This window comes from Natrix helvetica (genome assembly GCF_964273705.1).
Source record: "Natrix helvetica genome assembly, chromosome: 2".
Lineage (NCBI taxonomy): Eukaryota > Metazoa > Chordata > Lepidosauria > Squamata > Natricidae > Natrix > Natrix helvetica.
This window is the reverse complement of record NC_138552.1, coordinates 195,561,407-195,575,973: the sequence shown is the minus strand read 5'-3', so window position 1 is coordinate 195,575,973 and position 14,567 is coordinate 195,561,407. Positions and strand designations below refer to the sequence as shown.

Genomic DNA, 14,567 nt, shown 5'->3' with positions numbered 1-14,567 from the left:
TAGGTTGCGGGGGTTGGTGCAAACGACCGGGCATAGCCAACAACCACGGTCTCCCAACCGACCTTGTGATCTTCTCTTGTCCTCGCATCCCCCCCTCCCCGCGACCTACGTAAATCCATGAATGGAACACATGCAGATAATAAAATATGAGTTTAATCCACCATCTGTTATCTCCATTCTCCCACATAAGTAGATTCTACTCTTCAGCATCTTTTACTATATATTGTGGTGATCAGGGATCCATATTTCTCTTGATTTATACTTTATATCATATTTCTGACTTCAGTTTTATAAAGGCTATTGGGGAAAGTTTTGACCTGGTCACTTGGAAATGTGGAAAACATTGTGAGTCTTTGATATTTAATACCATTCACATTATTTAGAACATTTCTTTAACAAGCTGCAGGTTTATCACTTCCATGGACTTAATAAAAAGTATTGAGTAATTCCTGTTTAAGGTCACACAAGAATTATGAGGCAGTATTCAAGAGACAGTACCCAGTGAAGAGAATTAGGAGAAAATGCTTAGTAAATTAATTTTGTGCTGTGCTGAAGGGCTGGGACAAGACATACAATGATGTACAAAGAACAAGATGACCCTCAATCTCCCAAAGACAAAAGCCATCTGAATTGGCAATGGAAAGTTACTTTAACACTGTCTAGGACTGACCCAGTTTCTTTCTGAGAAGTGTGTATTCTTAATTTCTTTCTATGACTAGGTTTAATAAGAACATTTAAAGAAACAATCTAAAATAGAATTTTGTAACTGTTGCTATGTCACATTTTTTTGTCCATTTGCGCTCCAGTGATTTAAAAATGGCAGGGAAAAATGTATTAATTTCTACATATATTCACAAATAATTTAGGTTAGGGGAACATTACCCTAAAGGCTTCAACAATGGAAATTCTCTACTCATATTTATTTACTTGTGCCACATTATTTACATTCTGTTCCAATTAATAGGAACTCAGAGAACACAGTTAGAAACCCCTAACCTACATTAAAACAAAACAATAACAAAGAATGGCTTTCTTATAACAGCACATTTAACAAGTTTTGGGATGACTGTGGTGAAGAGTGACTATTGGGTTACTACTGGCTTACACTTTGTTTTAGAACTCATGGACTGGGATCCTCAGTAGACTTATTCTAGGTGTTTTGATTGGATGGCTCAAGTGCTCCCTGACGCATTTCCAGCCTTTCTTGGATTAATTAGTGCATACATCAGGATTATGAGTATGTTTAGAAAATTTATGCATTATTGTAGCATATATTTAGAATGTATTTGATGAAATGGACTTTGAATGGATTTTTAATCTGAATATCTATAGAAACAGGTTTTCTCATAGGAAATATTATTGAAATGTGAATGCAAGATTTGTATATATTACAAGGATATTATTTCTTGAGATCATTTATCCTATATCAATTAACTGGTGTTTTTGTCTTCCCACACTGAATAAAATTAATATATCTAATTGCCCTCACAGAACCATGAAGATGGTTTTTTTCCTTTAACAAACACACTCAGGAATTTCTTAATTCAAAATATAATCTAATTTTGTTGGTTTGGATTGTATAGCCCCATTCAGACTTTTGGTGCCAATTCTGGATTTCTAGTGGGGTGGGTTTCAACCTCACGGAAATATACCCACAGATCTTGTGTAGTTGCTAGTCTTCTGCTTGAATTGCTTGATAATTTATTTGAGATGAATAGGCCAATTTCTGCTTATATAATATGTATTTTCAGGTTTGTCATTTTTCAATTGTTTCTTTTTTATTTCTCCTGTTATGTAGGTTACCTCTAATCACAGCTGCATTAGTTCAAGGGAAAGCTCTAGGTGGAGGAGCAGAACTAACTACTGCATGTGATTTTAGGTAAGCTTCAAAGCATCACTCATGATTCTGGTGCCCCATTCAGATGCTGTTTCCTTCCCAAATTGTCCCAAAAGGAAATGTGTTAGCAAATCCAGTGTTTATCTTAACTCTTATTTCCTTCCTGTCCTAATCCTTTCTGCTATGATATAACTGCTATTTTAGTATTTTTCTTTAGCTCTATTATTCTATCTATCTATCTAGCTAGTTAGCTAGCTAGCTAGCTATCACAAGGTATATTTAAATGTATGCACTTTACTTTTTGACTGTTTGATGATTTAATTTTATATTGTAAAACACTGGCCTAAGAGAACTCTAACTTTAACAAGATGTGTATTACTCCATTTGGCTGTCATATAATTCAGAACTCATATTCCATTTAATTATAACTGTTTAAAAATGTTAAGCAATGTCCCACACCATTTTTATTCAACTGTGATTCATTCATTGTGGTTATAGGCTGAGAACAAGCTTTGTTGTTTAAAAGCAATGCACCTACTACAATAACCTAATATTCTCCATTACACAAGCTTCCCTTCATATTTCCTAAGTATACCAGCCAAAATTTACCTTCCGTGTCATTATGATTCCTTTGTCTAAAACTGTATGTTAATAGTAAAATAAAAAGTCTCCTACAAGTCCTTATTTTAATGCAGAATGACCATGGAATTTCTCAGTCATTCAGCTCATGGTTGTCCCAAAGGTGCTTTTTCCAAACAAATATAAATCCTTCCATTCTCTACCATTCAGTCCAAACTGAAAGTGCTTCTGGGGTGAGAAGCAAAACATCTTCAAGAGAAAAAAGATAGTCAGTGCAGTTGCCTTTTGAAAAAGCATATTTGGGTCATTTTACATGTGCCTTTTTGGGCTGTTACATGCCAGTAACCCATATCCCAGGTGCCCTTAATGATGTCCCTCTGCATAGCCCATGCTGTGTCTCAGGTGCCCCAAATTCTCTCCCTTGCAGGTGGGTTCAGCTTATTCATAAATACCTGCCTGAGATATTCCAATGAGATTCTGTCCTCTGGAGGACATTGATCAAGTATACTTGACCTATCCATTGGACCCTGATTTTCTCTAATGCTCTCCAAATCAATCTGCAGCCTAAATAAATCTTTGGAAATTGATGAAAAATTTCCTTTTTATATATTTAGAGTGTAGACTTTCAACCAGATCAGAATGTCAGATAATTAAAACAGTCATTGTACATGTATTTATTGAATACAATATTCAGAACGAACAGTCACATGCTAAATATAGTAAGAATTATATCTGTGTTGTTGTAAGGTTTAAAGTTCACATGGAGAATGTTTTGTGGGGAATAAAAGTCATCATATGTTCTGCATCAACTCAATTGCATCAATGTCTACAAGACATTGGGATAGATTTGGGTAGCTTTTTTCTTCGGCCATTGTTCAGAATTCTCCCATTGCACCCATCTTTTCCTTGTGCCTTTAGGAAGTACAAGTGATTTGGTATCAGTGTATAATTACAGTCATGAAACACTGGATAAGTTATAGGATTGTCTGTGATCTTGATTTCTGACAGTTTAATTCTCCAAGCTAAAGATCTGGCTTTATAGGAATTTCAAAGCATCACTTTCCTCCTCCTCTTCCTCCTCTTCTTCTTCGTTCTCCTCCTCCTCCTCCCTAGCATATTCCCCAAAGTGTAGGGTCCACTTTTTGGATCATTGAATGCCACTTTGCATGGTCAGCTGTGTCTCCAGGGTGCAGGCCCGCAACTTGCATATGGTGTCTTGCCATCTCTGTTTTGAACACCCATGAGATCACCGGCCATTTACTTCTAATTGGTAGGCAGGCTTGGCAACAGTGGAAGGTGCTGCTCTCAGGACATGTCCATACCAGCGGAGCCAGCCTTCTCTCATCTTCTCTATAATTGGTACCGCACCAAAATGTTGTCAAAAGGTGTTATTTGTGATGTGGTCAAGAAGGGAGATGCTTGATATCCAATGGAGCATTTCCATTTCCATAGTATGGAGATAGATTTCAGTACCTGTTGTTGCTGCCCAGCATTCAGGACCATACAGTGCAACAGGTGCATAGTTGTCTTGTAAATCCTAGATTTAAGACGAGTTGGCATTCGTCTGTCACATATAAGAAAATGACTGAGTTGGACAAAATGCCTGTCTTTTCAGTATACTCTTCCACATTGGCCTTCCAGATGTGTTAGGAAAACTTAGCCCAGATAGGAAATCAATAACATCATCTTGCTTATGGTCCCCAGCAACTCGCATTCAGAGACCAAGGGTCTATGATACTGGAAATAATATATAGCCATTGTGATTTATAACCATTAAGCAACAGAAATGTACACTGTAATCTTGTGCCAGTGTTAACACAATATAATTCTTTCATACAGCTGTAGAGCTTTAGAATTGAATTAGGCCTTCAGTTTAGTTCTTTATTCAGTAGAGGAAATCATAGGTTAGAGCACTCTAGATGATGATTGTACAGTGTTTATTGTTTATGAAAAACAAAACAAAACACTATTCCTCTAGGTAATTCCTTCCATTGCCAAATTATCTATATTTGTGTGTGTTTTAATACCATCTCCTTTGAGTCAAGCTTGATTACTTGGTAACTTCATGAACACATCCATATACTTTGTGTGGGATAGTAATATAGAAGTTCATGCAAGCTAGATGTTTCACCATCACCACCCAAAGCCTACATTATGACCCACGTTTGAAGGTTTGGGTGCTGTAGTAAGATATACCAGCTTGGGACTTAGTTGCTGGAAGTACAATTTAAATAGGATAGGCTGTGGGCTGGACTCATCACAGTTCATGCTTCTTCTCTTTCTATAGTGCAGAAAATTGCACCTTCTCTGTTTAAAATGATACCATCGATGTGTACTGAACTAGGGTAGAGATTTATGTAAGCTTTTGACACATTCTACTAATTCCCATTACCAAACTCTAAATTTACATATACTTAATCCCCTAAAAGTGTGTGCCCTTCTTGCTGTCTTTATCCTGGTTTCTTTTTTTAATTGTGTCTTAATCTTCTCACAACTGGAAAAAGACCAGGATGATTTTATGTGCATTTATACATGGTATTTGTGTGTTTGTGTGCGTACTGTCTATGGCAAACGTACTTGGCAAGAATAGTAGGAAAGGAAGATTTGAGTAAAGGTTTATTCATATGTAGGCATAGTTCTGTGTATCCATGCCAACCATAGAAGTGATGCTCAGCATCACCAGTGGTTTCTTGTCCTCTTCTGGCCCAACTGTTTGTTTATAGGAGGCCGGGAAAGGGGCGCAGGAGACTGGTTTTCACTGATTTAATAGAGATACAATTTGTCTTACAACAGTCTGTAAGTGCAAAGCATAGTTCTATGATATACACTGCCCAGAGTCACTTTTTGAAATGGGCAACTATAGAAGTAGCCATCAATAGTAGCTAGCTAGATGATAGATAGATAGATAGATAGATAGATAGATAGATAGATAGATAGATAGATAGATGATAGATAGATAGATAGATAGATAGATAGATAGATAGATGATAGATAGATAGATAGATAGATAGATAGATAGATAGATAGATAGATAGATAGATAGATAGATAGATAGATGACAGACAGACTAGTCTTTTCAGTTGTGGCTCTCTTTTTTTAAAGACCAGGAAAAATCCATCATTCGAGGCCTTTAAAATTTAGAGAGATTACCTTATTCAGGTCATTGTTACCTGATGTAGCAGTTACCATACATTTCTGCCTGCAATCTGTTTTTGTCATCTGGGTCCCATATAGATATTTTGTCTACTATTTTAAAATAATTCATCATTATTGTAGAATGCATTGAGCTCCCCTGCATAAAAGAAAGGGTCTGAACAAAGCAAACAGGAAGTCTGTGAGCAGGCCTTTGAATGGTAAACGTGACAGGATGCAGGTGTTTGTCCTGCCTGCCTCTTTTGTCAAATCATGCCACAATTGTCTATTCTCAGGCTTGTCTTCTTTCCTGATGAATTGCACATTGGCCCCATAGTTTTATACTTGCCTTCCATGTGTAGCCTCCTCCCGTCGCTTAATGTGTATCCTCACTTTTTTTCTGTCCCATATGCCCTTCTCATTTCCCCTTTTCACCATAAAACTGCACCACTCCACAATTCCAAGTACCACACAAGCAAATGTTGGAGAAGATATGAACTATGGAGACATGGAGCTACTGTCAGAAGTAGATATTTACACTGGTGTACCTATTCAGGTCTTTGATTCTATTCCAAAACTGTTTAGAAGTGTCATTAGCTTCCTGGGAACTGTGCTAGTTCTCTTCTGCAGTGTGATAATAGGATATTAGGAATATTCAGGATTGTATGGTACGTTGTATTTTCCCGCCCCTTTTTAAAAAAGCACAATAAAGAATGACAGTATAGCAGAGTCTTGACTACAGTTGCAATTAGCCATTTCCTACTTCTTTTCCAAGGTGTAGATTAATTTCCCCATTCATTATTACTCTTATCGAAGTTTGCCTGTACTGTCCTACTTACAAATACTGCAAGCTATCCTGTTTCTCTCTGAAATATCACTTATTTGTTTCAGTTAAATGCTTCGTATGGCCTACTTTTTCTTTCCTATTAACTACATGAAACATTAGCCTACTTTTCAGTGTACATCACTTTCTGGGTCAGTTTAAAATTAATTCAAGACCAAGAAATTACATTTGCTGTTGTGACATTACAATTCCCCTATGCGTGTATTACGCATGTCACATAATATATTGTGTTGTACTTTGGTTTTATGGATCTCCCCAATCTATCCTGGATTTCAGATGTTATATATCTGGAGAGATTTTGAGACCCTAGTGATCCTATACTTTTTGGGATATATTTTTCAACACTATCTACTTTCGTTAAGTTTATGAAAGTAAAGACATTTTCTAATTGTAGTTTTCATCAGTAGAACATGGCTTTTAGCTTTCTGCTGAACACAGTGAGTTGTCCTTGCTTCATTGAGTGCAGCCAACAATGAATTGGATTGATATTTTATAGTGCCAACTTCTTTTTGAAGAATGAGATTAATAACAATCTGTCTATTGAAAGTTTATACTCTTTTCCTAAAGTCGAATGCAGTTTCCTTTTTAAAAAACCTCAATGGATAAATAATAGATTTCCATTTAATTTTGAGCTTGGCTAAGTGAGAAGAAGAACACATTACTATAGACACTTACCATTCGTGCAGATGGGGTGAAGCTGGTATTTCCATTTGTCTTCCTGCAGCTGTTTCTTTAGCTCAGAGATCAAGGTGATGAGAAGAGTAATAGAAGTTTTCTATCTCTTGGATATGGAAAGACAGGCAGAGATGAATCATCCTCATAGTTGCAATTAATTTAAGATTTATATTTAAAGTCTCCAGTCTATTTTATTTAGGAAAGACATGCACAGTGTTAAGTATAGTGATACAGGGCAAAGTACACATATAGACGTCCTTCAGCACAAGTGGAAGATCACAGGCTAGAAAGGCTATATTGTTTGTTTGTTTGTTTTTATTGGATTTATATGCCGCCCTTCTCCCAAAGGACTCAGGGCGGTGTACAACATTAAAAAACACATATCCCAAAAGTTAAAAAGAAATTAAATACATATCCAAAAAAACAAATCAAATTTGTAGAACAATACATTTAAAAAGTGAGTTAAAATTAACAGGCCAGGCCGGCTTGCTGGAAAAGCCAACTTTTTAGGGCGCGTCAGAAGGACCAGAGGTCAGGGATTATGCGAAGCTCCGGGGGCAGCTCATTCCAGAGGGAAGGTGCTCCCACAGAGAAGGCTCTCCCCCTGGGGGTCACCAGCTGACACTGTCTGGCCGACAGCACCCTGAGGAGGCCAACTCTGTGGGATCATACTGGACAGTGGGAGGCTACTGGTAGCAGTAGGTAGTCTCGCAGGTACATATGGCATATACCAGGAATGCTTTAATCCTGATTCCTGAATTAAGCCTGTACTGAACTTGACGATCTAAATGGATCCTCCCAATTCTGTGACGACATGTATATAAATACATATACTAAACAGTCCATTGTTTAAAACCATAGCCTGTCTCTGTGCATGAGTTTTGGTGAAAAACAAATATTAGAAGAAGGTTTTGTGGAGTAACTGGATAAATGTGGACTAGGTAGTACTAAAATCTGATGCATTTGAAACTGTTTAAACAACCACATCCGAAAAGGATTCATAAATGGATCTGAATCTACCTGAAGGAAAGGACTCTTTTGAGTTTTCCAGAGCTTTTGTATTCAAGCCAATGTCATTCAACATACTTAAAAATGGTTTACCCGATACAATCGAAGGGATGCTTATCAGATCTACAGATGACATTTGGGGGAGGCATAATAATGCAATTCAAAATAATTCTGAACATGGAGCCAGCTGTGAAATGTGTATGATCCCTTTAATTTTAAATGCATAGATATAGGATTGGGAAAATCTGGCTTAGTGAGAGTGCGTGTGAAAGCAGGAACAAAAAGTGCTAGTAGGCCAGCAGCAGAATATGAGTAAGGAGTACATTTTGGGGTTTTATTGCATCCAGTTCATTGGAGGTAATAGCTCCCTTGGACTACATTTATTTATTTATACTGTAGGTTGCCTGATTCCTGACAGCTCTAGGCAGTTTACAATTGAAAAAGATCATGAGTAGCCCAAATTCAATATAACTAATAAAAATGAATTACCTCCAATCCTACCCCCAAAGCAGGGATTTAATCTTCAGCCAGTTTCCACGCATAGGAGAGAAGACAGATCTTTAATCATTTTAAAGTGGACATAAAGAAGTTACAGTAAATTCAAAGGAGAGCTACCAGAATGATAAAGGATCTGAAAACCAAGCAGTAGAGAAATAGAAAAAAGCTTCTTAATTCATAAAAGAGAAAAGAAGGGGAGATGGGGTAGTACTGTGTATGAAAGGTTGTCCCACGGAAGAGGTATCTGATAAAAATTTTATCTGACAAAATTGTCTGCAGTACAGCAACCAGTGGTTTGAAATATAAAGAAAGATCCAAGCTGAGTTTTAGGAAGATGTCCCTGGTGATTAAAAACTAGTAAACAATGGAACAATCTGTCTAGAATAATAGACTCCTTACTGGAGTGGCTACATGTCAGAGATGGTTTAGCCTTCAAAGGGCAGGTTGTTTTAGTAGCTAAGGTTCCTTTCTATTTTTTCAATTTACCAATCTATAATTTCATTATTTTAAGTTTAAATCTGGAAAGGAAGGGTTTATACCTAGCCTCTCAAGACACTTCAGGATGAGCAGTTTGTATGCACGTACTTTGGGAGTAAGACAGCAGTGAATTGTCAAGAGTACTTGAATAGGTTTTCATTTAGGTCTTCACAGCTCCACTGCCAACCACAACTTCTGACTTGTAAGATCAGCCAAAACTTTTGGATGGGTATTGTGTATGCTTTCTTTCTGCTATTTCCAGCATCTTTTAATTTTCACCTGAAAGAGATACTTGATAATATTGTAATTTTCCCCAATACATAATTATCACCTTTGTTTTTAAGAGTGTGATATGTGTTTGTCCACTGCAATTATAATGTTTAAACATTTGCAAAGATAAAAGGAGGGAAATATTTGAGCAAGATATGCTATGATGAACATGAACGTTAAGATCTTTATAACTTTTTCAGCCAGAATGTCAACATTAGATTTAAAGAATATTTAAATCTTTAAAATTATCTCTTTATTTTGTACTACTTAGAATAAATTGCAGCAAATCAATTTTCTGATACTTGAATGTGTCTAATATTAAAAGGTGTTCATTGTCAGCAACTTTTATCCATAACTGTGCTTTGCATTGAAATGAAGCTAAGATGGTATCATTGCAACACCTTTAAACAGACCTTTTTTTTTCATTGACAGGTTAATGACTCCAGAGAGTGAAATTAGATTTGTCCACAAGCAGATGGGCTTAGTGCCAGGTTGGGGGGGAGCTGCCAGGCTTACCCAAATCCTTGGCAGCAGCCCTGCCCTCAAGTTGCTGAGTGGTGCTGTGAAACTGGATCCACAGAATGCCCTTCATATTGGCTTGGTAGATTCCATCTTGTCCTCATCTGATGAACACGAGTCTCTGAGAGAAATGCATACATGGCTTAAGCTATATACCACAGGCCCTGCTGAAGTCATTCAGGCTGTGAAGAAAGTTGTTTCAGCAGGAAGAGAGCTACAATTAGAAGCTGCCTTGAGGAGAGAAAAAGAGATATTTGGAAGAGTTTGGGGTGGTCCTGCTAATTTGCAGGCATTGGCTCAGAGAACAAAACATAAATGAGACAATTTTCATTTGACTTTCTTCAACTAAAACAGCTGCTGCCAAAGACGACTGGTGGGAAACTTTCCAAACATTATGAACTCAGTAGGTGTTAGCCTTATTAGGACAGCTCTCCTGGAATGCCACTGGCACTACACTGACAATTAACTAGAGATGCCAGCCCAGGTTTTTTTCAACAATGCTCTCATTTTCTGGACTTGCTTGTTTTTTTTTCTACAGAACCCCACCCTGATGTTACCACCTGATGTGAACCCATTTGGAAATTAATGTGCATAAAGTGGCATGCTTTTATAGTGTAAGAACTGTAAGACTTGAGAAAATAATTTTCCTCAGAATTTTTAAATGCTGGCATTATGTTTATATATAGAGATTTTGTGTTGAGAAGTTGCTTTTTTTAAAGACAGGCTTAGTTGACATTGGTAACTCAACTCTCAATCACTCTTGCAGACGATCACAAATAATTTGATTGGTACATGTCATACTTTTGAATAACTAGGTCACTGTGAATTGACACAACCCCAAATCAAAACTGAAAAATGCTTTTTCTTTCTATTGTAAATTGTTCCTTCTATATTTATAAGCAAAGCTCCTTCAAGCCTCACATTTAATTACTGGGTTCTTGATCTGTGAACAGAGCTCTTGGAGACATTCCGTTTCATTGTAAACCTCTTATCTTCACTTTATAAATTTTATAAAGTTGAAGTAACGAAGAAATATTCACTCGGATGTATGGCAAAATGTGACATTTTTGATATTTGTACTACCAGTTGCAACATCTGTGAAATTTATTTAATGGCTTGACGTCTATGCAGCACAATAGGTAGTACCAACAATCTAAACATAGATTGACCTTACCTGTGCTAATTAGCTTGTATGAAGCGTCTTGTATGAACCAGTGTTTTTCAGATGTCCATATTCACACATTTACTTGACATATCTCATGGTAGAAGTAAAGTATATGCTGTAGTTGTCAATACATTCTACATATACCATGTTCGGCTTACATTAGCTGGTCAGACATAATAGTGTAAACAAGCCTATGCAACATTTCTGATGCACTTCCCAAAATGATTTGGAATACACGTCATAGTAAATAGAACACTTGAATATGATTTTTTCCAACAGAAATTCATTTTACCAGGATATTGCAGCAGTTGGGTTCTATGTTTTCTAAAGGACTATTTTGGAATCAAATCCAAACAACTGCATAACTTTAAAATTAATTTTGATGAATAAGCTTACACTACATTCAACAATCTAACCTGTTGAGGGAGTAATGTCTTTGCTTATTCGCTGACACAGCATACAACACAGCTGCATACATATCTACTCTAATGTATCAGTATATTCCATTGAACTTCCTCCTAAAAGGTAAACGTGTATGTAAGGTTACAGCTGTGCTCTAGTCCTTAGATATTAAAGTTTGAAGTAGTGGGTGAATTCATCAATCTAGATTACCTTAACAGACTTGTTAAATGTTAACTGTTTTTGCTAAAGAAAAGGCCTTCTTTTCTGAACTTGCCTTTATTAAGTATTTAGCATGGGTAACAGTCTTAATAGGCTTTGGCCCCTCTCCTGCGGCTCTCTGCTGACCCAATCGTGCAATCTGCTCTCCGCCCCAAGAAGGCACTGCTTTTGCGATTCCGCGTCCTTCGCAGGCAACTCAGGGTCGAGAAGAGCTCCAGCCCTTTTCTCGTGCTCATCTCTTGCGTGCATGCGCGGAAGCAAAATATCAAGGCGGAGGGGGGGGACTCTCCCGCTGTCACCACTGCGTAATGAGGTGAGTAACTAGGTATGCAACGCAGGAGAGTCCTCAGCGCCAGACTCAGGTCAGCACAAGCTGCGGTCCCCTTCATGTTGGCTCAGGAAGGAGAATGACCGTTGGCTTACCTGAATGGTCGTTCTCTAGGCGCTGCGGGAATGTCCAAGCATGGGTTAACTTCAGCTTGCTGCCCAAGGACTGAGTTCAAATTTCTTGTAGCTCTGCCTCTTGCTCCCCAGAGGCTCAGTTTTAAAAAACGAAGAGAAGTCCAAGCGACCTGCCAATGGCGATGATCCATGTCCCAAATCATAGAAGGGACCCCGCGGCCACCTTCAGGGTGGGGTTGGACACTCCCGCAGCGCCTAGAGAACGACCATTCAGGTAAGCCAACGGTCATTCTCCTAGGCGCTGCTTGGAGTGTCCAAGCACGGGACATGAGCTGGAACTTGAGGGCCGACCTGGGAATGTGACAATGGACAAGCGTCCTCGGGGAGAAGGAGAGGAAATCCAGGGTCAACCCCTGACGGACTGTTCAGAATCCAAGTGTCCGTCGTGGTCTCCTCCCACTGGGAGGCATAGAGTTGGAGACGGCCGCCTATGGGAGGCTCCCGGGGACGGTCACTTCGGCTTCCGAAAGGAGCGGTTGGAATACCCCCCGCAAAAAGGTCTACGGTAGCCCTGCTGTTTGTTCTTGTCCCTATAGGAGGATTTATCCTGGGGACGATCTTGGGTCAGCGTAAGGCCGGCTGGTACCCCCTGAAGAGGTGTAGGGCTCCGTGCTACGAAAGGAGTTCCTACGAAAGGGCTGGCCCCTATGGTCCAGTTTCTTAGTGACCGCTGGCAAGACCTTATGCTTATCCTTGGACTCGATTAAAAAGGGGTCCAAGGCTTCCCCAAACAGCTTCCCCCTTTAAAAGGAGCAGAAGCGAGCTTCCACTTCGCTTTCACGTCTGCCTGCCAGTGACAGAGCCACAGCAGGTGGCGCGAGGTCACTTTAGAGGCCAGGGCTCTGGAGAATTTGGTGGCACTGAGCGAGGCGTCAGCTGAGTACTCAACGGCCGCAATTATCTTATTAACGTCCTGCCTCATCCTAGTGTCCCCCGCTGGGAGGCCGGACAACAGCTTGCGGAGCCAGAAGAGTGCCGCCCTGCCGAAGTATGAGGAGGATGCAGAAGCCCTCATGGCCCATGCTGTGGCCAGGTGAGTCTTGTGGGTAGCTGACTCCGCCCTCTTGTCCTCCGCCTTCAGGCCTTCCAGTAAATCAGCTGGGAGGGCCGAGGTAGAGGTGAGGGATACAATGGGGTCATCCAGTTGAGGAAGCTTCAATAGTTCCTCGAGTGGGGCCTCCATGGTGTAGAGCTTCTTATCAGTCCCACTGGGGTTGGCCATGGATTCTGGTTGGGCCCATTGTCACTGGATGATATCCAGGAACAGTTGAGGGGCCGGACCAAGGTCTAGGGGGGGGAACCTCCTTAAATAGACCTGCGCCAGGGTCCTGGGGCCCAATGGCTTCCTTGGCCCCCTGGTCAGGGGAGGGTTTATCTGCCGGAGCTGGAAGACCCATCTGGGGAGCAGTGGCACTGGCCTTAGTGAGTATAGCCCTAAACATGGAGGGCTTAATGAGGCCTGAGGTAGCGGGTGGCTCGGGAGCGGTGCTTTCGTCCTCCGAGAGGTCCGGAGCGTCCTGCTCCGCTTCCTCACCGTCGGACACCTCACTGATGCCAGAGGGGGTCAGAGAGGCCTCCCTAAGTGGAGGCTCCTGAGGTCTTACAGATCTGCCCTTGCTGGGGATTGCAGTGGCAATAGGTAACATAGAGGCCAACTGCTGCATGCCATCAAATATGCCCTGAGAAATGGCACGTGCCACCACATCCTGTAGGGCCTGAAACAAAGGTGGTTCCTGAATCTGATGAAGGCCTGGTTCGGCCTCAGAGTGGGCCAGGGACCCCTCCCCCGCTAACGAGTCTGCCTCAGCCAGGGAGTCCTCAGCCAGGGAATGGCTAGGGGAACCAAGGGAGGCCCTGGAAGGGTTGGGGGAGAACCCAAAGTCCTCTTCGACTGGCAGAGAAGGGAATCCCTGTCGCTGGGGGGCGGGCAAGGAGGCACCAGCCCCCTCCTTCCCGGGTGTGGGTGCTGAGGGCTGCTGTTGCTATGCTGACTGGGCCCTTTGAAACTGCTTCTCAAGGGCCTTCTGGCGTCTTTCAGCCATCTTCTCTGTGGCCTTGGAGGGCTTCTTAACCTTAGGGCACTTACCCTTGTCTGGTCACCCCACCCCATCACCTTTGGCAGCAGGGTTGGGCCTGCTGCGCTTACTGGTTGTGGGACCAGCCTGAGGATCTACTTGCTTCTCCATCTGTGCTTGTTGAAGAGCAGAGCCTGCGATGGCTGTCAGGAGTAGAGCAGAGGAGGCTGAGGCAGTCCTTCGGTGCTGTACGCTGTCGTTCGGGGCCTGCAGGAGTTGAGTGCAAGTGGGGCTGGAAAATGGCGCCAGCTGAGGGAAGCCGGGTGCCTGCAGATCCACGCTGTCAAGGCAAGGGTGAATGGTCTGGCAAGACTCAAAAGAACCCCTGCAGCCCCCTGGGAAAGCTGGAGAGAAGGAGCCCGCCTGGAAGCCCGGAGCAAGGCCCGAAATTAAGGGGTTCTCTCT

General features: G+C 40.9%; 1 protein-coding gene across 6 annotated transcripts in view; it reads left to right on the top strand.

Annotated features, from left to right (window-relative positions):
- ECHDC1 (ethylmalonyl-CoA decarboxylase 1) overlaps positions 1-10,572 on the top strand; it is a gene marked incomplete at its 5' end in the record, with an annotated part of 36,112 nt that extends 25,540 nt beyond the window's left edge. For all 6 annotated transcript variants that reach the window (XM_081943056.1, XM_081943058.1, XM_081943054.1 and 3 more), the window contains 2 exons: positions 1,799-1,879; positions 9,753-10,572. In XM_081943056.1, the coding sequence (XP_081799182.1) occupies positions 1,799-1,879; positions 9,753-10,158 (487 nt within the window). In that variant the 3' untranslated portion in view covers positions 10,159-10,572. The remainder of the gene's footprint in view (positions 1-1,798; positions 1,880-9,752) is intronic.
- Between the last annotated feature and the right edge of the window lie 3,995 nt (positions 10,573-14,567).